Source organism: Peromyscus californicus, unplaced genomic scaffold (genome assembly GCF_007827085.1).
Source record: "Peromyscus californicus insignis strain IS unplaced genomic scaffold, ASM782708v3 Scaffold_4__1_contigs__length_199733344, whole genome shotgun sequence".
Lineage (NCBI taxonomy): Eukaryota > Metazoa > Chordata > Mammalia > Rodentia > Cricetidae > Peromyscus > Peromyscus californicus.
The window spans coordinates 102,631,558-102,657,589 of NW_026294562.1; the positions used below are offsets into that span (position 1 = coordinate 102,631,558).

The 26,032-nt window shown below is 47.7% G+C and overlaps 2 protein-coding genes across 3 annotated transcripts; both read right to left on the bottom strand.

Moving 5' to 3' along the window:
- Positions 1-23,886, bottom strand: Kcne3 (potassium voltage-gated channel subfamily E regulatory subunit 3). Of its 2 annotated transcripts, XM_052712913.1 has the most exons (4): positions 23,782-23,886; positions 7,593-7,778; positions 2,886-3,023; positions 1-904 (listed from the first exon to the last, which is right to left on the bottom strand). In XM_052712913.1, exon 4 carries the CDS (start codon positions 862-864, stop codon positions 547-549), a length of 318 nt encoding a protein of 105 aa, XP_052568873.1. In that variant the 5' UTR covers positions 865-904; positions 2,886-3,023; positions 7,593-7,778; positions 23,782-23,886; the 3' UTR covers positions 1-546. The 2 variants fall into 2 exon arrangements, with proteins under 2 accessions (XP_052568873.1, XP_052568874.1); XM_052712914.1 differs by lacking the exons at positions 7,593-7,778; positions 23,782-23,886 and adding an exon at positions 7,014-7,523.
- Lipt2 (lipoyl(octanoyl) transferase 2) lies at positions 23,733-25,380 on the bottom strand. Its single transcript, XM_052712912.1, has 2 exons — positions 24,880-25,380; positions 23,733-24,431 (listed from the first exon to the last, which is right to left on the bottom strand). Exons 1-2 carry the CDS (start codon positions 25,343-25,345, stop codon positions 24,202-24,204), a joined length of 696 nt encoding a protein of 231 aa, XP_052568872.1. The 5' UTR covers positions 25,346-25,380; the 3' UTR covers positions 23,733-24,201.
- Between the last annotated feature and the right edge of the window lie 652 nt (positions 25,381-26,032).

A 26,032-nucleotide genomic window follows, 5' to 3' on the forward strand; every position in this document is an offset into this window, starting at 1 on the left:
CAACACTCGGGAGGCAGAGGCAGGCGGATCTCTGTGAGTTCGAGGCCAGCCTGGTCTACAGCGCGAGAGCCAGGAAAGGCGCAAAGCTACACAGAGAAACCCTGTCTCGAAAAACAAAAAAAACAAAACAAAAAAAAAACAAAAAGAAAGAAATATAAACACAAATAAGTAGCGTTACTCGATTTTATCAAGGTTTCTCATGTTTGAAGATCATACATTAAAAGAGCATGTGTCCAGAGCGTCTTCTGCTCCATTTCCCTTCGCCTTCCTCTTTTCCTGCTTGCCGGTAGTCCATACTTCTTTATATTTGTTCATGGGCTCCTGGTTTATAATGCCTATCTTTGTCTGGAAAAAATGTATTATCCACAAGGCCAGGCCTACCAGCCCCTCCTCTCTGGTCCCAGTGACGATCTCTCTTACCGATTTCTTGTTGCTCTTACATAGATAGAGACACTAAGGGTTGGTAGGGTCCAGAGCTGAATTCTAGAGGCCCAAGAAGACAATCTTCAGGCATCGTAATCTTCCATCATCCTCAGGCACCTCACATCAGATCATAGACACGCGGTTCTTGATGTACACGTGATAGGGGTCACTACGTTTGTCCACTTTGCGTGAACGCGTGTATCCCAGGATGAGACTGCCCACAGTGACAGCAAATAGGAACATGACAAAGAGAATATACATGTAGGAGTTGTCATCACGGCCAGGAAGGCTAGCCCGACGCTCTTCAGTTTGGTTGTCTGGCCCAGGTCCTGGCCCTGGCCCGGGCCGGCAGAGCAAGTGACTGTGAAGGGTAGCATTCAAAGCCTTCAGCACAGCATGGAGGCTCTTGTACCAGGTCTCAGTCCCATTGGAAGTCTCCATAGCAACAGAAATTGAGGTACAGGAAGAACTGGAATGCGATCTGATGGTGAGAAAAAAAGGGAAGGGGTGCCTGTTACCCGCAGCTTGAACGGCTTCCCCACTTTGCAGACCAGGCTAGAGCCCCGATACCATGTCTCTTCTCCGCTCTTTTTTGCTTCTCTGTCTTCTCCATTAGGCCTCAGGGTCAGTGACAGGAAGTGCTACATCTGCTTCGCTCACTGCTGTACATGAGCACTCACGAAAGCATCCACAGTGCGTGTGGGATAGAGCCCTCCCTGGCCATCAAAAGCCATATTACTCTCTCTTTCTTGGATTGCATAAATTGACTAGGTTACGAAAACTTTAGAGGTTATCTAATCTAACTCCTTCCATTTTATGCACAGGGAAACTGAGGCCCCAAACAAATAAGTAGCTTATTCATGACCAGGGAGTAGTAAACAGTGTCTATTTTCAGGGCTCTTTAATAGGCCAAATACCCACAATTCAGTGGCTGATTCCAAAGCTCTCTTTCACCTAGGCAGAACTGTCAGCAAACATTATTATTACCTGTATGTACCAAACATGATTATTACCTACCAGGTCTCTCCCCTAGAAAAGGTAGTTCTGGCCATGATAAATACTCAGGACAGCTCTACGCAGAATTAGAGGAACAGAATCTAAATAATATAGCAGCACCCTACTGCCATCCACGACTGGCCTACATTCTATGAAATGCGTTTGAGGTTCTCTGCCATCCTGTGCTCTTGTCTGGATGAAGAAGGGAAAAGAACATATAGACTTCCTGAATTAAGATGTAAGGGGCAAGAAACCTGAATTTTCCTCCACATGGGCCAGCGGCAAGCAGGAACTCCATAGTGAAATGAATGACTCAATGAGTCATTATTTTCTTGGACTAGGGTCTATGCCGGGGCCTTGAGAAAGCTCAAACCCAGTCCTCACCCTCCAGGCCAGCCTAATATGATGCAGGTGACAAGCCAGGAGCTATGTAAAGAGCTACTTAAGGTGATTAACACTCATCAGGGCTTAGAGAATGTTCACTGGGGTGGAGTGATTTGAACGGGACCTTGAATCGTTCTAAGAGGTAGAGAAGGCAAGGACGGGAAAGAGATGAACATCAATAAGACATTACACAAAATGTCTAGAAGAATGGAAGATCACTTCAAGAGGCTGGAATGTAAGATGGGCAGAAGGAGAAGACAGGATGTGGGACAGAAAAAAACCAATGGGACTAAATCACAGGGGACTGGAGTGCCATGCTGAGTGTTGGGACTTGCTCCCACAGTTGGCTTTGAAGATACCATTGCATTTTAAGAGGGTAAAATGTGCAGCTCTGTGCTTTGAAATAATGATGTAGCTGCTCTGTGACCTGGCAGGGGTGAGAGTTGAGGCAGGCCAGTGATAAGGATCTTAAGATGTTTGGGGACAGGTGTTGAGTTCTGGAGCAGGGTAGAAGGCATGACAAAGTGGCAGCAGGACAGATGTGACACATGAGACCGATTTGGGGGAGGGAATGACTAACATGAATGTCTAAGGAGGAAAAGCCCCAGACAAATTTACAGACAGACACAGACAAACAGCATGGATCTAGACAAGCCCATGCTGAGGGAGGTTAGTTTCCGTGATGGAGATGGCTTTCTTATCTATCAAAAAAAGATCATCAGTGGGAGTTGTTGAACAACGAGTGTGAAGTTTCTGTTGCAGGATGCAGAGTTCTAGAGATTTATGCCATGGCAATGTAAAGATGGGCAATACTACTTAGTTATGCACTCCTGTGGTTAAGAGGGCAGATTTGGAATTAAGTATTTTTAACTATAACTATAACACTCTTTTACTGCATTGAAGAAGATGGATGTGCTTTTCATTTTGAGAAGCAAATACACTCAGTTTTTAAGACCCGAAGCATCCATACAGCAGAGGTGAAATCTCCCTGTTCCTGGTCAGCTTTCTTGGGTATCCTTCCTTGGAAAGGGGTTTTGAACAATGGGGCACAAGGGAAGGCATCACAGATCTGGAGAACTCACCAAACAGTACAGGAACTCTGCTGGCTCCCAGACATCTTTGAGAATCTCCTGGTGGGTGTCCCACGGCTCCTCAGTTCCTTGGCCTCTCCAGGGATGTGGATACAGCCAGAGTCTTGGTGTTGACAGGAAAGCCAAGAACTAGAAATTGGGGAGGAAGCAGAAGAGGAGGAAGAGAAAGGAACCAGACACACAAACCTCAGAACCAAGGGTGGATCGCCCAAGGTCAGTTTCTAAAGGTTATGCAATCATCTTTCTGTGGGTTCTGACCCCACCCCTATTCCTCTCCCCTTCCTGGAACAGCTGGCCCAGGCCAGCCTAGAGTTGTAGCTACAGGAACTATGCGCTGGCCAAGGGACATCTGATTGCTGTCTCCCAGTCCCAGGTTCCTAACATCTTAACTGGCTGACTTTGTGGGAAGCCTCAGTTTAACTTGTGGCCCAGCCAATGGCACAACCTCAAAACCTTCTCCTTCCCCAGGGTGCTGGCACCTTAGGAGAAGCCTTTCAGAACCCAAGAGAGTGAGCTGAGTGGGGAAATGGCAGTCTGCAGTTCCCTAGAAATAGAAGGATCGTTACTAATCAAATCCATTTGGACAGACAGCATACAGATGTGCCCCCAGAGGGCCACCGTGATGATTCAGTGAGTAAAGGTACCTGCTGCTAACCCGGATGGCCTGAGTTTGATCCTGGAATCTATATGGTGGAAAGAGAGAACTAACCAACTCCTGAAAGCTGCCCTCTGACCTCCACATACGCACACACTCCCAATAAATGCCATAAAATAATTAAAACGAACATGTCCCAGAATGAACTCTCTATAGCACGGCTTTGTTGTGAAAATTAAAGAGCATTCTGTAAGGCATAGCTGTAAATGCCACAGGTGGTGGCGGTGGTTTGTGTAGTTCAGGAGCTGGAAGGACCTTCAGAGTTCATGAAGGCTAACTGTCCTCATTTTACAGTAAAGGAAATGGAAGCCCAGGCAGCTGTCTCGGTCCAGCTGCTACTTGTGTGACTTCGGGCATGTGATTTCCTTTTTTTTTTTTTTTTTATCTCAACTTCTATCTGCATCTGTAAAATGAAGGGGTCATGGTCAGCTCAAACATCCTGTGACAGTATGAATCACAGAGTCATGTTGTGAGATCTTGCGAGATTGGCTTGGCTAGTGGAGGCAGACTTTGGGAGCCTTCTAGAGGCCTTCAAAGCCCGAGATGGAGAGGGCCGTAGTCTTCCTAGCAGGTAAAGATATTCCTGAGTCTCTGGATTGACTTACACCTGACATTCCAGCCTAGGTAAACTGAGGGACAACGGGTTGACGTGTCCCCTTTTCCTCCTAGGACCTCACCCGCACGGGTGGTCTGGCCAGGGGAAGAGACAGATAGTGTGGGACATGGGAGTAAGGCAAGTGAAGGGCAGGCTGAAATTCGCTGAGTGGAGTGGAGAGGCAAGCAGCCTCGCATCCATCAGACCCTCCAGTCAGAGACTCTTGGGACATTTGGAGTTCTGACTGGGGAACAAAGAGGCCATAGTCCATACTCTTAGGTGCTGGGTTTGGGTGGGGATAAGGTGCCAGGTACTGGGCATACTGTTGGGGTAAGGAGAAGCGGAGAGCTGTAAAGGGGTAGCCTGGTTCCCTAGGACCTGCCTCTGGCTTCCAGCTCCTGGAGAGTCATTGATTATCAAGCTTCCAGGATGGAAGAGGCAGAGTTCCAGCCGTAGAGAGGCCTTTGCTTGAAATAGGCAATGGGCTAGCTGAACGGCTGTTGAGCAAGCTGAAAAGAACTAACGGTTGTCGAAATCCTGTGGAATTGACCCTGCCCCTGGCTCCATCTCCCCATGGCTCTCCCAGAGTCTGTGCTCATGACAGAGAGCTGCAGGCCGTGAATTCAGCCGACAGACACTGCTTGCACTTCCGTGCGTTTTTCTTGCCTTTGCTTGTGCTGTTTTCTTAAGCAGGAATTCCTTTGCACTTGCCCTCTGCTCAGCAAACTCTTCATTCATCCTTTCCCAAGGCTCCTCTCCCCTCCCGAGGCAGCAACTAGTTAGTTTCTCTCGTTTGTTACCAGAGTGCTTTGAAAACAGCCTCATTAGAAAATCCTGCTGTTCAGCCATTGTGGGTGAGTACGCCAGTGGGCCCATATGCATATGCTTGGAGGTTTCAGGGCAGGGACCTGGACCTCATGCATTTCTTTATTCTCCAGGCCTGTTTACACAGCAAGCACTGAAGACTAAGAGAATGAGTGAATCAAACCTCTTCCATAAGAGAGCCCCCCACCCTTAACTCTTTCCCCAACAGATTCATGGAAACAGCTTTCAATGCTTTAAGAGAAAAACAAAGAGGAACAACTCCAAGTTAGATCAGGACAGGCTGCCTTAGGGAAAGGGGGGGGGTTCCTTGATCAGGTGGCATGGGGCAGGGAAGGGCAATTGTGAGCCTCCTTTGGAAGCCCAGACACTTCCTGCATCTGTTCCAAACCCATTTATCCAAAGGGCAAACATTCTTGGCCCCCAAACACCAATAAATGGTTTTGCAATGCTCTTCCCTGTGTACCTACTTAAGGTGTGGCCACCCACACCCACAAACTGCACACACACACAGCCCAATCTCAGCCTAGCCTGTGATCTTGCCTTTCAAGGGAGCCTTTCATGATCTCAGTCCCGGCTTGTGTCTGGCTGTGTGACCTTGAATACTGCGTTTATTTTCTCAGAACCACATCTGTAAGATGGAGGCAATTACCATGCCCCGCTTACCTTGTGAGAACTGGAAGAGACAATAGATGGGAAAGTGTCTTAGAAACAGCAAACGTAAGAGAACGTTACTGGGAAGCCTGCTCACATTGTTCCCCTAGCTGTCTCCACGTCTCTGTTCACCCGTCATTACCAAGAACGGTCACCACGTGCCACCCCCTGTTGTGGCCCTCCAACCCTCCACAGACACCGGGGGTTTCTTACTACTCTTTGTGAATCTCAGAAATGTTGGCCTCCTTCACATTTCCCACGAACCCTTGCCATTAGAAGTGTCATTCTGTAGTATGAGATGGAGAAGATCTGGGTTTCTGCCCCCTCTTGGGCTAGTATGTGTAGCCATGTGTAGACTGGAGGTCCTTGGTCTTGTCTGGCCTCCCTCTTAGAAGGTGCTTCAAGCACAGCGGCATTACAGATAGAAATGCGCCCTGAGCAGGGAGAAGTGAAGAAAGTGACTTGTTGATTTTCATCTGAGGGAGTCAAGACTTGAAAGGCAGTTTTTAATGCCTCCAGCATAGCACCCCTCTTTTGGAATGGACAAAGTGGCTGAGTGCCAGAGAGAAGGAGTTTATTCCATATCTTTAAGTGAAATAGAGTCCTGGGGCTAGGGGTGAAGAGACACTGGCTCCCATTCAGTTTGGCCCCTGCTGTGACCCTAGCTAGATAAGGGCCTCAGTTTCCTCACATGAAAATGAATGAGGAGTAGGAGGCAGGAATTAGGAGGAATCGCTCCCTGGGCTCTCCCACGCTGACTAAGAGACCTCTCAAATACTCCCGTGCCCTAATGTGGTTTATGTGGGGCAGCTGGAGGAGGAGACCCATTCTACAGGTGTGACCTAAGAGAAGAAAGCGCAAGTCACCGAGCCGTGGTTGGTCGGCACAGGTTTACACTACCTGAAAACTAGAACCCAAGACGTCCGCCTTCCGACCTAGACCTGCTACTAGCCACACAAGATGCTTTGGGAGTCCCCGGCTTTCCTAGAACTGGTCGCAGAGGGCTAGTCACAGTGGAGTAGAGTGGGCATGGCAGTTCTGCAGAGCCCGCAGCTTGGGTCGAGCCAGACTGACTCCTGGAACGGTATTTCCGCGAATGTCCCCCTGCAGACCTGTGCTGTTCTCTTGCCTATCTGTAGGCGGGGAGGAGCTCTGGCTGCCTTGAGGGAGTCCTGGCAGGACGTGTGCGAGCCTCCCACGATGTCCATGCGCAGCTACGCTCTCGACTCCCTCGTGCTGCCTTGGGGATACCCGCTCTTCTCCCTGGGGAGAATCTACTCAGTATTTTAGCAGCATCCCAAATCGGGTCCTGCCTGTCAAGGAAAACACATCCTGGACCCCGCCAGGGAGATGCAACCCCCTGCACTTTTCAAACCCTGTGGGTGCGCCTTACCTGCCTCTGGGCTTTGTCTCCGGTGAGCGCGGCAATGATGCCCAGCAGCGCTCCCTGCCCTCCCTGCTCTGCACTCCTACTGGCTCTTGGTTCCCTTTACCCTTCCCAGTGTGTCCCCTCCTCCGGCCCCGCCCTGCCCTAGCACACCAGTTTCAGCGCTGGCTAGCTTCGGGTGCCTCCGCCCAGCTCCTTGGCCTCACCCGGTTGTGGGGAACCGCCCGCTTCCTGGACCTGAGACCGAATTTTTCTCGTTTGTGTCGCTATGTCTCAGCCAACCCAGCAAAAAGCTGTTCTCCAGAAACCCAGACCAAGCGCTGGGGGTTGATGGAGTTGGGCGTGGCACCCGTGTGGCTGTGTGGCACTGAGCAGCTCCCTACTGGGGCCTTGGCTTCCTCACAGTGGGTACCACCATTCTTACACGCGTTCTTCACTGGCTTGTGGTAGGGTCAAACGTGCTCCCAGAATCCAAAATACTAAAACCGGAATAGCCAGGAAAAAAAAAAAAATCTGATTCTAACACAAACCCTGTTTTCCAGTTTGCAGATGCCCAAATTGGGGAGGTGACTTGTCTATACTCACCAAGCAAGTTAGTGTCAGACCTGAGACTCAGAATCCACTTCACTCCAGCAGGTGCCTCCTCCCTCCGTGGTCCCTCACATTCCTGATCAACTTGCGTCCAGCTACACCTTAACTGGTGTCTGCCCCAGATCACTCGTGCTCCAGCCACTCGGTCCTCCTTCAAATCGTTTCTGATGATATTACAGGCTACGTAAAAGAGAAGAAGCCAAGGGAAGGTGAGAAACGGAGGGCCAGGAGGCCACCATCGGGAAAATGACAGAAACAGGGACCAGCCTCTCAGGGACTTAGGGACCACTTTACTCAAGCTCTCTTTACCAGCGGAGGGTCACACAATCAACACATTCAGATCTACTGCAGTAGATCTGAGGCACACAATCTCAATTGCAGAACTTAAGGATATGATTATCTAAGAAGTGCTTAGGGAGAACAAAAAGACCTGCCCTGTGGTAGGCATCTTGTGCATAATTTCTAACCTCCTTCAAAACACGTCATTGCCGTGTTGCTTCTATCCAGCCATTTCTCCCTATGCTGGAGACCACCTGTCAGAGAAGTTATCCTGGCCACCTAGGTTCCCACTCTTAGTTCCCAGTCTACAAAACAAGGGGTGCTTGTTTCAGTAAAGTAGACTGCAGGTTCCTCACAGAGGCTCTGATTCAGAAGGTCTGGAGTGGGGCCCAGAAATCAGCATTTTTAAAAACAAGACTCCCAGTGGTGCTTAAGACTTGCCTTGAGAGCCAGGTGGTGGTGGCACACGCCTTTAATCCCAGCACTCGGGAGGCAGAGGCAGGCGGATCTCTGTGAGTTCGAGGCCAGCCTGGGCTACAGAGTGAGTTCCAGGACAGGCTCCAAAGCTACACAGAAAAACCCTGTCTCGAAAAACCAAACCAAACCAAACTAAAACAACAACAACAACAACAACAAAAAGACTTGCCTTGAGAGCACCAGGCATACAAGGGTGCACAGACATACATGCAGGTAAAACACTCAGGTACACACACACACACACACACACACACACACACACACACACACACACCAAAACCCACAGGGGTGGAAACATGGTTCAACAGCTAAGAACATCTGCTGTTCTTGCAGGGGACCCTGTTAGGTTTCCAGCACTCACACAATATCTCACAACCACCTGTAACCCCAATTTAGTTTTAGAGGCTCTAATGCCCTCTTCTGACCTGCTCTGGTACCAGGTACATATATGGTATACAGGCATACAGGTGGGCAAAAATCATAGACCTAAAATAAAAATCAATAAATCTGAAAAAAAATTTAAAAGACTATCCTTGGGTAAGCAGCCTTGGTTCCGTCAAGGTCCTCTTCCCTCCCTCCCCTAGTTTGGGAAGAGCCTGTATTCAGATAGGACCGTTTGCTACAGTTACTGAGGGCTGGGCAGTTAATTCGATTGCTAATGCTCTGAGGACACAGATCATCTTCTGTTTCAATAACATTTTAGAATCAGAGAGTCTGATTCAGACCGTCTTAGAGTTCTAGAATCATCAGCCGTAGAACTAAGTTGGAAGCACTCCCAGCTCTCCCGTCGGTCCCCTCACCTAGTGAATCCTCTTTTGTTTCCAGTTTGACCTGGGGCTGTCCAGCTTCACTAATGGCAGGGAGGAAGCTCTTTGCCTCCGATTGTCAGGATATCTTCACATCTCAAGCGGCCTCCCTCTGCCCTTTGGTTTTGCACCCACTGGAAACATGAAAGCCTGATCTTTCCTTTAGAGAAAGCAGCTGTTGGAACATGGCTTGAGCTGCCGCACGTCCCCTGACTGTGCTGTGCAGGTTTCCTGTGAGGCTCATGCGCCCAAGGTACACAGAGCTTGGCATTCTGGACGTGTGCAGTAAAGGCATTGTTCGTTAGATGAGAAAGGGCAGGAGTCAACAGTTTCTGTCCCTGAGGAGCCTGTGAGAGAGAAGCTCCTCCATCCACAGGTGCAAGGTCTTCCATTAAGACCGGGAGAGAGAGTAGAGATTGAGGCTAGGATGAGCTAACCTTAGGATGAAGGAAAGACTCACCTAGAGATATACCACCTTCAAGCCTTAGCTTGAATGCCACCCTCCTGTGATGTCCTTCCTTAACCACCCTCTTTCCAAATTCAAATCCCTTCCTTCTCATAATCCCTAATACCCTTCTCTATTCTGCTTGTCAATAGCACCGTCGATCACGTGGGTTCTGGGCACTGAACTCAGGTTGGCAGATTTGGTGATGAGTGACCCTACCTGCTGAGCCATCTCTCTGGCCATCCTGCATTTATTTTCTAATCTGTTGCTAGTGTTCTGGCTACATCCTCAGCTGAGGCGCCATCTTCCGACTGACTCTCCCTGACTCTCTTTCCCATCAGGTCTAAGGGTGGCAATGATGCCCAAGTGTTTCAAGTCCCAGGATACTCTAACCCCCCTTATGGTTGTCCACTCCCTTGGCCATCTCGAAACAGAGCCTTCTCTGTTACTGGTATTAAGTCTGTCTGCTTCTGAGGCCCATTTTGGTGCTTCTACAGTACTTCCCTTTAGCCCAGCACCTTCCATTCTGGGTTATGATTATCTGCTTTATTTGTTGACTCCAACCCTGGAACAGAGCTCTTGGAGGGTACCAAGTCATTCTCAGAACCAAATCTAGCACAGGGTAGATGGAAAGATGAATCTGTTGAGCAAATGAATGAATGAATGAATGAATGATGGTTATGGCTGTGGAAATCGCTTGGCATTGTGTTCTCAAGGAAAACTCTCCAAGAAAAGATAGAATTGGAGAAAGCCAGGAGGAACAGCAGGGTGCTTTTCAACCTTTAGGCTAAATCCTCTTGCATCAGACCCCAGGTCTAACAACTCACTCATCCCTAAGTGACACATGCTCCAGAACTCCAGCTGCCCCCAGTCTCTGTCTCTCAGTAAAGGCGCCATTACCCATCCACATCCCTTTGTTCATGGGCCTCCATCCACCTTTCCGTAGATCTATGTGCTGATTTGGGGTCTGCCTTCCCATTAGACCATGAGCTCTCAGAGCAAAATCCAGATATGTGTTTTTACCATAGTGTTCCCAGAGTGGCTAGGAGGTGGGAGACAAGGCTGGAGAGGTAGGGTGATCATGGATGGGACCTGTCAACTGTTTAGAAGCCTGGTGCTTGGCCAGGGGAAATGGAGAATGAATCACATTTAGTGATTACACCAAGTTACCCATTCCTCCTGAGTCCAGGCTTGAGTTAACCTGTGGACCTGCCTCTAACTACAGCCAGCCCCCAGTGTCTGTGAAAGACTGTTCCAGGAGCCCTGTGAACACTGCAAACCAAGAATTCTCAAGTTATTAAGATGGTGTAGCATTTTTTTTTTTTTTTTTTTTTTTTTTTAGATTTATTTATTTATTATGTATACAGCGTGTATGACTGCAGGCCAGAAGAGGGCACCAGATCTCATTACAGATGGTTGTGAGCCACCATGTGGTTGCTGGGAATTGAACTCAGGACCTCTGGAAGAGCAGTCAGTGCTCTTAACCACTGAGCCATCTCTCCAGCATTTTTATAGTCTGTGCACATCCTCCTATATACGTTAAATCATCTCTAGATAATTTACAACATATAACACAATTTAAATGTTATGTAAAGAGTCTTTGTACTGTATTATTTAGGGAATATGACAAAAAAGAGTTGGTGTATTGTTGGGCCAAACGGGATGTAGCTCAATTGTCAAAATACTTTTATAGCATACACAAAGCTCCAAGTTCATCCTCAGCATCACATAAACTGGGCATGGCAGTACATACCTATCATCCCAGCACTGGAAAGCTAGGGGCAGGAGAACCAGAAGTTCAAGGTCATTCTTGCCTATATAGCAAATTTGAGGTAAGACTGGAATACATGATACCTTGTCTCAAAAAAAAAAAATGAAAATACAAAAGAAAAAAATCAGGACAAAGGCCTTTTTTTATTTTCCCCTGAATATTTTTTTCTTGAATAGCTGCAATCTGTGACTCCAACCAACTAGAGGCGGAACCTATGGGTAGAGGTTAGGCAACATGTGTGACTCCATTTCCTCTTCCAAAAACAGGGTCAATAACCTTCGGGCTTTTAAAATTCTGTGTACAAGGTATCTTGGATATCCTGTGCTCTGATGTTTTGGGCTGGGAAAGGGTGAACAGTTAATGAAAATCAACAACTCTTGACATTTACCCAGCATGCCATAGGGCTCTGTCCATTCTCTGACTATGGATTAGGGCCATGTGTTACATAAGGGAGGGGGGGTCCCAGCAGAAAACAGTGACAGCTGACACTGGGCAGTTTGAAGAAAGTATGATGAGGGCTTAGGAAATCAACAAGGAGGAGGGCAGTACACCTGGCCAGCTGTGGCAGGAAGGGGAACCAGCTGGAGACTGGAAGGTGGAAGGGATGGCGAATTCCAAGAATCTGGTGAAGGACAGTGGTGGGGAGAGCATCCAGTCTGGAGCTACAACCAACCATGCTGGAATAAATACCATTTTCTCTCTTTCCTCCTGCCATCGATCTACCACCACCTCCTGTTGGCTCAACCCAGATGCAAACTCCAGAGCAACGAGGCCTGTGCTGGGCAGAGGATGTTGGCACACGGAGGGACATGCAGAAGGATCTAGCTTGGGCAGTGACAACAGCCTAAGTGGCTGCTCTCCAGTTCCCTTCCAGCCCGGGATCTGGGGGGAAGGGGATGCAGTAGGGAGGAGTAAGAGAACTAAGGCATGTCGGGGGAGGGTGTGAATCACCCCAGAAAGTAGAGGACAGCAACCTTCTGTTTCAAGAGCACCCATGTACTCTCCACCCCTCCAGGCCTTTGCCTGTGCTGCTCTCTCCTCCTGGACACGCTTCCTCTCAGAAAGGTCTCCTGCATTAAATTAGATGTCCCTCTCTGTCTCTCTAGGCTCCATTCCCATCTATTCTCCCTTTCCTCGCACTATCGCTCTGATTAAAATCCCTGTTCTTAGGGACAGTGCCATTTGATGTGGGAAGAATCGCCCTGACTTCTCAAGCCTCCAAACTGATGGAAAATATGCCCTGGCTGGGGCGGTCTCCAGTCTGCGGGTGGCGATGTGGGAGCCCCGGGGTCATAAGTGCACTGTTTGGTTTTTTTAGGTGCTTCAGATCATCCACCTCAAGAGTCATCAGATATCTGGAAGACAAGTAACAGATGTGGCTGTCTTTCTGAAGCACATCTGAACATAGAAAGGCAGAATCTCCTAATTCTTCCGAGTCTGGAAGCCACCAGTGAAGACTTGGGTGCAGTGGAGGGAAAGCCAGCTGAGGACATCATCGGCTCTGGGCCCTGGGCCCAGTACTTTAAGCCTCAGGATCATTTCCTGCCCAACAGGAATCTTGGTCCTGAGAGGCAAATGAAGGCACTGCTGGCAAAGCACCCCAAAGGCTGTTGTCTTAGGATTGTTGCTGTGATGAAACACCGTGAGGAAAGCAGCTTGAGAAGGGAAGAGTTTATTCGGCTTATCTGTCCACACCACTGTTCATCACTGAAGGAAGTCAGGACAGGAACTCAAGCAGGGCAGGAACCTGGAGGCAGGAGCTGATGCAGAGGCCATGGAGGGGTGCTGCTTACTGGTTTGCTCCTCTTGGCTTGCTCAGTCAGCTTTCTTAGAGAACCCAGGACCACCAGCCCAGGTTTGGCATCACCCACAGTGGCTGGGCCCTCCTGCCACCAATCACTAATTAAGAAAATGTCTTACAGGCTGGCCTACAGTCCATCTTATGGAGACATTTTTTCAACTGAGGCTCCCTCCTCTCAGATGACTCTAGCTTAAGTCAAATTGACATAAAATTAGCCAGCATGATTATGGAGGCATTGTTATAGGTTTCCCCCACCAGACCAGCCGCTTCTGGAAGGAGGGGCAATGCCTTGGAGTTTTTTATATTTGTAAACCCACACGAAGGCCACTAAAAACCAAAACAGCGGTCCTAACTGAGGTTTTCCTACTTGATGGATGTGTCAGAAGTGAATTTGGGTCTCCCAGAAAAAGGCTTTCAGACAAGGACCTGATCACAAATGGGTCATACATGAAGAGATGCATTGGGAAAGTGGAGGCTCAAATATTAGGTTATAGAAGGTGTACCCTTAGCAGGACAGAGTGAAGCCAGTTCCAAGGTAAGCTGGGCTAAGAGTGGAAGGAAGAGCTAGTCCTGATGCCATTATTTGAGACCCTGATAATTATGCCTGACATCTAGCCCAGACTACGTTGTTTTTTTTTTTTTTTTTTTTTTTTTTTTTTTTTTTTTTTTTTTTTTGGTTTTTCGAGACAGGGTTTCTCTGTGTAGCTTTGTGCCTTTTCCTGGAACTCACTTGGTAGCCCAGGCTGGCCTCGAACTCACAGAGATCCATCCGCCTGGCTCTGCCTCCCGAGTGCTGGGATTAAAGGCGTGCGCCACCACCGCCCGGCGACTACGTTTTTTTTTTATTTAAGACAATCTCACTGTTTTCCTTTCTCTCTCCTCCCTTCCTTCCTTCCTTCCTTCCTTCCTTCCTTCCTTCCTTCCTTCCTTCTTCCCTTCCTTCCTATCCTTATTTCTTCTCTCTCTCTCTTTTGAGACAGGGTCTCAATTCGCTATGTAGATCAGGCTGGCCCTGAACTCACAGAGATCCACCTGCCTCTGCTTCCTGAGTGCTGATATTAAAGGTGTGTTCCAACATAGTCTCACTATTTAACCCTGGCTGGGCCAGAACTCACTTTGTAGACCAGCAAACTTGTAGCAATGCTCCTGCCCCTGCCTCCTGATGCTGAGATTGCAGCACAGGTCACTTAAAACATTTCTCTTGGATTGGTGCTGTTTTGGGCAGAGTGTTGGTTTCTACTTCACGACACAGGATTCTAATCCATCCAGTCTCACCTCGAGGCTGTCTCACCCACTTTTTAGATTTATCACTCCGTGTTCCGGCAGTTTCTCTTCACACTGCTTGCCGTCCACTTAACACTTGGCTGCTCATTTTGTCTACAGGTGTGTCTCTGCTACAAAGCTGTGACTCCTAGAAAGGACTGGAACTGACCCGTCGCTGTACCCTCAGAGTAGTGCAGGAGAGGCTGATCCGCCTTTCTTATTGTCAATTGTAGGCAGCACAGATGGAGGACACGTTGGCCAATGGAAGCCTACTGAGGGTGTCATGGGGTCTAGAAACCATCTTATATACGAAAACAGAAGCGTCGGGAGTGTTTTGCTTGGAGAGAACCCGTCTGAGAATCAATCCACTTGCTGACCATTTCTGGGCATCTCCTCTGCACAAGCCCTGGGCTAGGGATGGGGAAGCCACGGGTGCACAGCTCCCATGCCAGCAGCAGAGCTCACAGCCTGGATGGTGTTGGACACACAGATAAGGAACCATGACACAGTGTGGTCAGGGCCACCAGGAGGCATGAGGGTTGCTCAGGGAAGGCCTCTGAGAAGACGTTGCAGGAGGGCCCAGTTATGACAATGTTTCAGTTTAGATTAAAAAAATGACTTTCTTTTTTTTAAAGATTACTTTTTAAATTTATGTGTTTGGCTGGGCATGGTGGTTCACAACTTTAATCCCAGCACTCTGGAGGCAGAGGTAGACCAATTTTATGAGTTAGAGGCCAGCCTGGTCTACATAACAAGCTCCATCCCAGCCAAGGCTACATAATGAGACTCTGTCTCCAAAAAAGCAACAACAACAACAACAATAGTAATAATATAAATGTATGTATATGTGTGGAAACCTGCATGAGTACATGTGCACCACATACATGCAGGAGCCCTCAGAGCCAGAAGAGGACATCAGATCCCCTGGAACTAGAGTTACAGGTAGTCTTGAGCCATTATGTGGGTGCTGGGAACCAAACCTGGGTCTTTGGAAAGAGCAGTAATTGCTCTTAACTGCTAAGTCATCTCTCCAGCTCTGAAGACTAACTGTCTAACAATCAGACCAATGCAACAATGAGTCGGCCTGGTGGTATAAGCCCTTAATCCTAGTCACTCAGAAGACTAAAGTCAGAAAATCCAAGTTCAAAGCCAGCTTGAGCTATAAAATGAGTTGAAAGCCAGCATGGGCAACTGAGTGAGAAGCCAAATAAATAAATAAATAAATAAATAAATAAATAAATAAATAAACAAACAAACAAACAAACAAATAAATAAATAAATAAATACACAAATACACAAATACACAAATACACAAATACATAAATAAATAAATAAATAAATAAATAAATAAATGAATGAATGAATGAATGAATGAATAAATAAATAAATAAATAAATAAATAAATAAATAAATAAATAAATAAATAAATAAATGTATGTATGTTTTAAAAGAGGCGGGGGGTGGGGGGCTAGGCATAATTGTGTTGGCCTGTAATCCAGCTCCTGGGATATGAAGGCAAGAGGATCAATTCAAGGTCTGGGCCTGGGCTACATGAGACCCTGTCTCAAAAAGAAGGAGACAAAATGAGAGGTGAAAGGGGTGCTGGGATTGGGCTTTGTGGTAGAGTGCTTGCTTACCACACACATAAGGCCCTAGACTCCATCATGGCGCTAACAGACAGGTCAAAGGACCGCTCAGGAGGAAGTGCTTGCATCTGGAGGAATGTGAGTAAGGCCCAGAAGCCCATTTCACAGACTCAATCCTGATGTCTCTCAGCCAAAGCACAAATGTGAAGGCTCATCATGAAAGCTATTAACCGGCACTTCCTCCTCTGTGCTAGCAATACGGCTATAAAACAAAACAGAAGACAGTGGTGTGGTGACACACACCTTTAACCTCAGCATTCAGGGGGCCGAGGCAGGCAGAGCTTCATCATAAGACAGCTCAAATAAACAAACCAGCCACCAGAATCAGTCTCTCCTATAGAGAAGTTCACAGTTCTGGGAATTTGAAATTCTAAGCACTATGGTCTTGGTCTAGTGCTCTTTGTTGTTCTTTTGAGACAGGGTCTCATGTAGCCCAGGATGGCCTTGAACTTGCTAAGTATTGGAGGATAATATTGAACTTCTGATTCTCCTGCCTCCACCTCTTCACTGCCAGGATTAGAAGCACGCCCCACCACACCTGGTTTCCCTCAGGGGTGGGTAATGAGCACAGAGCTTCAACTCCAGGCAAGCAATCTACCAACTGAGTGATCCCCCAGCCCCACAGCCTTGTTCTTTTTTTTTTTGGTTTTTCGAGACAGGGTTTCTCTGTAGTTTTGCGTCTTTCCTGGAACTCACTTTGTAGACCAGGCTGGCCTTGAACTCACAGAGATCCACCTGCCTCTGCCTCCCGAGTGCTGGGATTAAAGGTGTGCGCCACCATCGCCCGGCTCACAGCCTTGTTCTTAAAAGCAAAAGGTTAGCAATGACCTTAATGTCTCCGCTAGGAACTAGCTAAATAAACAATGGCACAGAAAATCACTCAATGGAATACTAAATGGTCCTTCAAAAGAGCAAACTGTTCTTCATGTACTGATCTGAAGTGACAGCCAAGAGGACTAGCACATGATGTGTTTCTGTATGAGAAAGGGTGTGCACAAACACACAAGCATTCATTTACACATACATACACACATAAATACATATATTTACATGTGCACAAATACTCTAAAATATATAAGCAAGACATACTGTCCTGTAAGCTTCCAGGGAAGGGAGCTAAGGTTACAGGGGTGAGGGACTGAAACAATACCTACATTTCAACATGCTGTATCCTTAAATTTGTATTCGGTGTACATGCATTATTTAAATTTTTATTCTGTGCACATGCATTGTTAAAAAGCTGATGAAGTCCAGGCCTGGTGGCAGACTCCTATAATCCAAGCACTTGGGAGGTAAAAGCAGGAGGGTCAGGAGTTCAAGTTCATCTGCAGCTACATAGCAAACTTGGACAAACAAAAAACTAATAAAAAGGTTTTAGTAAAACAAAATTAAATCATTCAAAAACATAATCAGATGCAAAATGTGGTTGTACACACTCACAATCCCAATAGTTGGGGGCCTAGGGCAAGAGAATTGCACTGAGTTTAAGACCAGCCTAGGCTGTGTAGTGAGAGCTTCTCAAAAAAACAACAAAACAAACACACAGAAATATATGTAGTTGTGAAGACCATATAACAACATGGACAACTGATATTAAACTTGGTTTAAGAGAGGCTTTTTGTATGGAGCACGATACACCTGGTCATGCTCCCAGAGCTGGTTCTGTCTGGTTTCCTGGTCATCCTCACTGAAGGAACAAGATCCTAGACCATTAGCTGCAGCCAGGCACGTCCGTACCCTCAGCACTGACCCACCAGACCCCGGACAATCTGTTTACGTGTGAGGAAAAGCTTCTGCACAAACAAGAGGGGGCCTTCTCCAGGGGGAATCCAGGGTGCTACATATCTTCTTCCTCTTGCTCAGCTTCCTTCCTGGAGGAAGGTCCCCAGTGGGAAACCGGAGGTGAGATGTGTCCTGGCAGGAAGGAGAGTCCAGGAATCTGCCCCGGTGGCCTGGCACGATGCCACAGGGCCAACCTCAGCTAAATTCTAGTGTTCTGCTCCCTATCCTCCCTGGCTCTGCCCACCTGCTGTTGGAGCTCTGTCCTTCAGGATGCTAGCCCCATTCCCTTCAGAGACCAGCCTTCTGTCCCGACCAACTGTATGATCTCATTCAAATCACTTAGCCTCTCTGAGGCATTTTCAGAAGAGCTACTTGTTTTATTTTATGTGTCTAAGTGTTTTGCCTGCATGTATGTGCAAGTGCCCATTCGTGTGGTGCCCAAGGAGCTCAGAAGAGGGTGTTGGGTCCCCTGAACTGGAGTTACAGATGGCTGTGAACCACTTATGGGTGTTGGGAACTGAACCTAGGTTCTCTACAAGAGCAGCATGTGCTCTTAACTGCTGAGCCATCTCTCCAGCCTCATCCTACCTTTATTTCCCACCCATAAAATAGTCGTATCTTGACAGGCTGCTGGGCAAATGAAAGAAGCATTACCTCCTTCTACACCCTGTACCATTTCCGGACCACCTGCTTGTCAGTCTCCTTGGCCTACTCCTCCTCAGCCTGTGCCCCATGTATGTGCCTTCTTCTCTCTCCTGGGGCTCACAGACCTAAACTATCACTCACCACACCCATGCGTCAGATCCATACATCCCGCTGTCTCTGAGCTTTCTCCATGTTCATCTCTCATGACTGTCTCAAACTTGATCCATTGACAACTTAACTTGGTTAAGTCCAGGGTCCCAGTACCACCTATGGCCGATATTCCAACTCCAGTTCAGCACGTTCTCCCAAATTCTCCTAGATCCTGTCTATTTGACAATTAGCACTAACCATCATAAGTCTCCACAGGTGTGATCTAGTGGTTGAGTAGTTCAATTAACTCATGATTTTTCTACCAAAATATCCTAGGTTTGCATTAACTGAACTGAAAATTACAGGGTTATTGTAAGGATCAAATAACACTGGAAAAATATTGCCATAGACCATGTTCAGTAAGTGTTTCTAATCACAAAATTAATTCTTAATTCGTATAGAAAGAATGCAATCAGTCAGTCTTATCGAGAGTTGATATCATATATCTACCCACTAGATAAACAGTTGAGCAGCAAGCAGCATGCCTTCATCATTTTCTGCTTCCTGATTGTGGATGGGATGTGGACAGCTGTGTTACACTTCTGCTACCTTGACTAACCCATCACGTTGGTTTGTACCTTTGAACTGTGAGCCACAATAAACCTTTTTCCACGAAAAAAAATCAAAACAAAACAGGCACAACCACCACCTTAACTTAGCCTTTTCCTCTCCAAACTCGGTTCTCATCCGCTGCCTTCCGTCACGTCAGTATCTCTAGAACCTGGCACCCACTGACCTGCTCAACACTTCACCCCAACCCAGCATTCACATAGTCCTGTGATGTGGACGGGAACGAGAGGAAGCTGGACTGAAGCACACGGCAAACGACAGCAGAGAGAAGGCTACCTGGGTTCCCCAAGGGTGTCAGTGCTCTTTCCTCAAGGAGGAGAAGAGAGGGTTTATTCTGGAGCCAAATATGAGTGACCATGACCATGGGAACATAGATTTAGGTCACCTTGAATTCCGTGTTCCAACATGCAAGTAGTTTCATGAAATTTTTATGGTAACAGAACAAAGAAAGCCACTAATCAATAAAACCAGAGAGCTAGGTCACACCATGCTGCCGTGACGCAGCTATAGGGCCCGGATGCTATCTGTGCTATTCTTATCCTTTCGGTTGGTCGGGGGAGAATGGGGTTTTGTGAGGTTACTACCTGTTTGTCAGGACGTTGTGTCTGGCTTTATCTGCAAGTCACAGGTTGTTATGTCCAACACAGAGATGGGCAAGGAATGTCTCTTTAGGGGCCTAAAGCTAACTCCAGACAAACTGTCAGCAGGGTCTGGACCTGCAACATTCCAACCTCTATATATCATTGAAATTTAATCAGTTATTTGGCCTTTGCAGACATGGCTTCTTTCCAGGAGTTCTCATTCACAAAGGCTTCATGTCCTGCTCTGACTAGTCTTGCATTTCCCTGCTGCACCACTCTTAGACCGTTAAGATTCCAGAACCTTTTCCAGGAACTTCTCACTGTTTTGTTTTTGTTTTGAGACAGGGTCTCACTACAAAGCCCTGGTTGGCCTGGAACTAGCTATATAGACTAGGCTGGCCTTGGACTCACAGAGAGTCCTCTGCCCCCTGAGTGCTGCAATTAAATGTGTAGGCCACTGCGTCCCGATGTTCTGTTTTGTGTTTATGTTACAGTAGGTTCCTACACTTGCGGATACAAGTGCCCCGAGTAACATAAACGTATCACGGTAGTTGGACAGATGAGTCTATGCTGTGCTAAGTGACAGCCTCCCCACTTAGGTGGGATGTCTGTGCTCAGCATCGGATGAGGTTCTGCTTGCGGCAGCCCCCCAGGAAGCAGCCATCCTCTTTAATGTCACTGGTTCCTGTTCAATACGGAAAGAACCTTGAAGTCTGGTACCAGCTACTCAGTGCTCCAGCTGAGAAGTGAGATGCCACCCCTATTCATAACTCACTTATTAGAACAAATCACCTGGCTCTGCCCAACTTGAGGGTGCCAGGAAGTACATTCCTATCCTGTGTCCAGAGGGCAGGGAGCCAAAAACTATGGGTGAGTATTAATAACTATCATATGCTTCCTGAAATCTATTCTGTACCAGGCTCTGAGCTAGGGACCAGGGATAAGTAAATCATGGTCCTCTTATTTTCTTAAGTTTATTTATTTACATGTCATATGATATATATATATATATATATATATATATATATATATAAATAATAAACTTTGTATTTGACTAAAATAATTGTACTTCTTTATGTGATACTTTCACGTATATATACACTGTATACTGATCAGATTAGGGTGAAAAACATTAATTACCTTAAATATTATTTCTCTGTGGTGAAAATCCTCTCCTAGCAATTTTGGAATATACACTACATTAACTGTAATCACTCAACCATGTAAAAACAGAGCACTAGAACCTACTCTTCCTGCACCTGGAGACTGACCTCACTCTCCCCTCCGCCATCGTCCCTTGCCTCTGGTAACCATTATTTCAGTCTCAACCTCTATGAGATCGACTTTTTAAGATTCCACGTCATGTGGTTTGAATGAGACATCTCCTGTATTCTCGGGCATTTGAAAACTTTGTTCCCAGTTTGTGGCTGTTTGGGCAGGCTTAGGAGGTATGGCCCTGTTGGAGGAAGTTTGTCACTGAGGCGGGTTTTGAGAGCTTTAAGACTTGTGCCACTTCGGGTGGCTCCCTCTGCTTCCTGTTTTCAGTTCCAGATCTGAGCTCTCAGCTGTTCCTGCTGCCATGTCTGGTGCTCGATGCAACAGCCCCGCCATAACAGTGATGGACTCCTACTCCTCTGGAACACAAGCCCAAAATAAACCCTTACTTCTACAAGTGGCCTTGGTCATGGTGTTTCATTACCGCAATAGAAACCTAGCTAAGACACAAATATAAGCCAGATCACACAGCATTTGATTTTCTGAATCTGATTTGTTTCACTCATGGATGGTTATTGGTGAAATTATTAAGTTGCCGAAGTCTCAATGGGGGTTGGAACTTCCAGATCAAAGATGGAATGGCTACCCACTACAAATGGCCTCCAGGTTCATTCAAATAACAGGGTCCTTTCCTTTTATAAGACTGAACAGTATTCCATCTACTTCATCTATTCATCAGCTGATGGTCACTTTGGTTGCCCTCGTTTCCGTGTGAATAGTGTGAATAGTGCTGATGTGAGCATGGGAGTGAGCAGCTCTACAGCAAACTAATTTCATTTATTTTGCACACATACATGGGGTGATTTGAATCAGAAAAGTCACCCATAGGCTCCAGTATTTAAGCACACTTAGTCCCCAGCTGGTGAACATATTTGGGGAGATTTAGAAGGTGGGCCATGAGGCAAGAAGTCTGTCTCTGGGGACAGGCTTTGAGATCAAAGCCTTAAGCCATTTCCAGCGAGAGCTCTGTTTCCTGTCTGTGGTTGAGATGGGAGCTCTCAGCTTCTTGTCCCGCTGTCAGGCTGCTGCTTGCTGCCGTGCTTCCTACCATGATGGACTCTCACCCCTCTGGAACCATAAGCCCAAATAAACTCCTCTATTCATTGCGTTTGGTTGTGGTACTTTATCACAGCAATAGAAAAGTTACCAATACAGTAACTAATAGTGAGATTGCTAAGTCAGGTGGAAGGTCAGCCTGGGCTATGAGACCATTGTCAAAAATCGAGCAAAGGGAGGCAGTAATGGCTTCAGGCACATACTTATAATCTCCATAATTAGGAGGTAGAGACAGGTGAATCAGTAGTTCAAGACCAGCTGGACTACATAAGAGCATGTATCAAATTTTTTTAAAAAGTCAGTTTTAAGGCTATCCCCATGTGACCGATGAGCACCTACAGAATGTGGTTAGTCAGATGAGGCTCCTTAAAAGTACAAAGCATGCACCAAATTTTTGATGACAGTATAACTATAAAATATTAATGTTACATAGAGATTTCTTTAATGAACTGAGGCAAATGTATTAAAACTAACCACCTTTTAAAAAAAAAAAAACCTTTTAAAGCTGGGTGGTGGTGGCACACGCCTTTAATCCCAGCACTTGGGAGGCCGAGGCAGGAGGATCTCTGTGAGTTTGAGGCCAGCCTGGTCTACAGAGTGAGTTCCAGGAAAGGCTCCAAAGTTACACAGAGAAACCCTGTCTCAAAAAACAAAAACAGGGCTGGGGAGATGGCTCAGAGGTTAAGAACACTGGCTGCTCTTCCAAAGGTCCTGAGTTCAATTCCCAGCAACCACATGGTGGCTCACAACCATCTATCATGAGATCTGGTGCCCCCTTCTGGCCTGCAGGGATACACGCAGACAGAGCACTGTATACATAATTAATAAATAAATCTTAAAAACAAAAAACAAAAAAACAAACAAACAAAAAAATGTCCAACTACAGCGCAACTCTTACTGCATTTCTAGTGAACAGCACTGAAGCCTAGTGAGAGGAAATAGAAGAAATAACCTCCACAGCACCAACTGTGGCACCAGGGTCTCCATCAAGGCTCTGTCTACTTTTCACAAGTTATAAGGACCAGTCTCCAAGATGGTTACTAATGGGATGTAATGGGATGTCCCTCCCACCCCAAATAAGGCCCATTTGGGAGAGTACGGAAAGGACCGTGGGACTCCACAGCTAGGTCACAAAAGACACGGCGCTCCCAGTTTGCCGCCTTCTACCATCACTTCTGCTGCAGAGTCCACATGGTAAGGAATGGAGGCCTCTGTCAGCAACCAAGCCAGCATCACGGAGCCACCCATCTTGGAAACTGAACTCCAGCACCGGTTAAGCCTTCCAATGACAACCGACACCTTTGATTGCAAGCTCTGGTAAGACTCCAACCCACCTAGGTACATTTCTTCCAAACTCCTGATCCACAAAGCATGAGGTACTGTGGTCCTGGTTGTCTTGAATCACAGTTTCTGTTTCATTACTTAGCAATGAGCTGACATTCTTACAGACCCAGGGATCCCGTGTAGGAAAATCTTTTCTCTGTGGCATTCGTGTGCAAGGAGGAATTAACCCCTGTCTTTTGAATAGCCTCTATCCCATCTCTGTTGACCCCAAGCAAAAACAGGCAAATTATCAAGCCTGAGGGATTCAACTCAAAAAGGCAAAAATCTCATTTTATTTTTTGAAGAGGCTTACCCCTTTATTGAAGACAGACTCGGGTCTTTTGAGAATGAAATAACTTTACTGAATCACTTTCACCTGGGCCACCGAGATTTGATTCCCACAGAACTCCAAAGACCTACAGGTCAAAATCGCTGTTAGGCACAGCACTAAGTAGCAAGTAATTAAGAAAAGACAGTAACACTGGAGTGTCTCCAAGCCGAGAAACGTGTCAATAGTCACAGGGATGCTTTATGTGGCATGTGACTTTTCATATCGATTCCTGAGGTAGGTGGAGAGATACAGGAAGTAACAGCTCAGTGCTCAGATCTGTCCTCGGTCATGGTCAGTAAATCACAGAGTAGTTCTAGAATCGGGTTCTGGGGGACTCAAGTCAGACTAGGAGCCTTCCGTCGCAGGACCATCATCCCCCCCGCTAAGGTGAATATGGACCCTTCATCTGGGGCTGTCCTCAGAGATTAATGTGCACTTGAAAGTCTCCTGGAAGGCCACAAGGAAAGATGGCATTACTTCATCCACAGTGACGAGTCTCTGGAGTGCCTCACTCAGGGAAGTGACTCCTGTCCCAACCAGTCCACAGGGCACAATGTGCTCAAACCAAGTGAGGTCTGTAGAACAGTTCAGAGCCAGGCCGTGGGATGTGATGTGCCTTCCACAGCGGACTCCTGCAAAGCAAGCCAAATGTCTTAGAATAGCTATACTTCCCTCCCTTGGGGCCTCGGGATCCCACTAGTGCTGAAAGGTAAGTGGGCCTGGACTGGGAGCCTGGACTGAACACAGACAGACTGGGTCAGGGGGCTAAGTCTACGGGGTTGGGGACTGTGGTTACACATCAGCCGGTTCTTATTATTTTCGAGATTCCTTTAATACAGGGATTACGTTGCTTTGGAAGTTTGACATTTGGCATCCTGTCCTCCCGTTGTGAGTCACAGGAAGTAACCTGGCAATTCATCAAAGCCTGGTGTTTCTCCATCCATGAGTGCGGAACTAGAGGACTCTTCTGTCTGGGCATATTAAAATAACCGTAAGGCAGGTCAGGGACATTTCGAGCCCAGAGTTCCCGGGGGTTGGCCCTGCCCCGGCTCCGCCCCGGTTCCGCCCTGGCGCGCTCACCGATCGCGCAAATCTTGCGCTCGCCCAGCCAGACACCGGTGTAGGGTGGCGGCCGCGCGCGAGCTCCCCGAAGGCCCCGGAGCTCGCACAGGCGCACGGCGCACGCCTCCAGCGCCGCCACGTGGGTGCGCAGGCGCAGGCCTAGGCGCCGCAGGTCAAGCACCGGGTGGCAGAGCAGCTGGCCGGGGCCGTGGAAAGTGGCCAGACCGCCGCGGCCCGTGGCGCGCACCTCGGCGCCCAAGGCCCTCAGCCGCGTAGTCTCCTCGGGCGTCAGGCCGCCGCGTAGCCCGCCCGTGTACACGGGCCCCGCTGGCTCGCAGAGCAAGAGCGCGCCCGCCTCGGTCCCCGATGGGGTCCCCGGGCGAGGGTCAGCCTGCAGCCGCCGCAGCCAGTGCTCCTGCAGTGCCAGCAGCTCGGAGTAGCCAACCCGCCCGAGCCACACTAGCCGGACCGCGGGCAGCTGCATCGCGAGGGCAGCGGCGTGCGTGGGCCCCGCCTCTTGTCGTGTCTCGGGGCGGGGACTCAGGGCCACGCCCCTGAGCTGCGGCTCCAGAGTGGATTCCAGATCCCGCCTACCAACGTAACCGGAGACCCAGTCTGATCGGCCTCATCCTCCCGTTCATCCCAATAGTCATTCTTTAGTCTGCGCTGTGTTCTGCAGACCCAGTTCTCGGAGCGTGACCCTGCAGTGCAGTGTGCGGGAAACGAAGATCCAGGCCTAGGAGCTTAGGTGTTCACAACTGACAAGCCAGTATTAAAGTTTTATAGTGTTGGGGAAAAACCAAAAAACCCAGAACCCCATAATATTCTGAGTTCCTCAAAAACTGAAAGGTATTGTGGGTTGGTGTGGGATGTAGGAGGTCTGTACGAGCTGGGCGGTGGTGGCGCACGCTGTTAATCTCAGCACTCGGGAGGGAGGCAGAGGTAGGCAAATCTCTGAATTCCAGGGTTCGAGGCCAGTTTGGTCTACAAAGTGAGTTCCAGGACAGGCAGAACTTCAAAAAAATAAAAATCTGTAAGATGTGATAGTGATAGAAGCAGGCAGAGGCTGTAGTTGAGCAGAGAAACAGTTGCATTAGAGTCCTTCCTTAGCTATTGCCCAGGAATGCTCTGACTCTGGCCTGACCCACTAGAATTATTGCAGATTAAAGCA

Coding starts and splice junctions, on each gene's coding strand:
- Lipt2 (XM_052712912.1), bottom strand. CDS start 25,345: ATGCAGCTGCCCGCGGTCCGGCTAGTGTGGCTCGGGCGGGTTGGCTAC. Junction 24,432..24,879: donor GCGCAAGATTTGCGCGATCG/GTGAGCGCGCCA, acceptor CTTGCTTTGCAG/GAGTCCGCTGTGGAAGGCAC.
- Kcne3 (XM_052712913.1), bottom strand. CDS start 864: ATGGAGACTTCCAATGGGACTGAGACCTGGTACAAGAGCCTCCATGCT.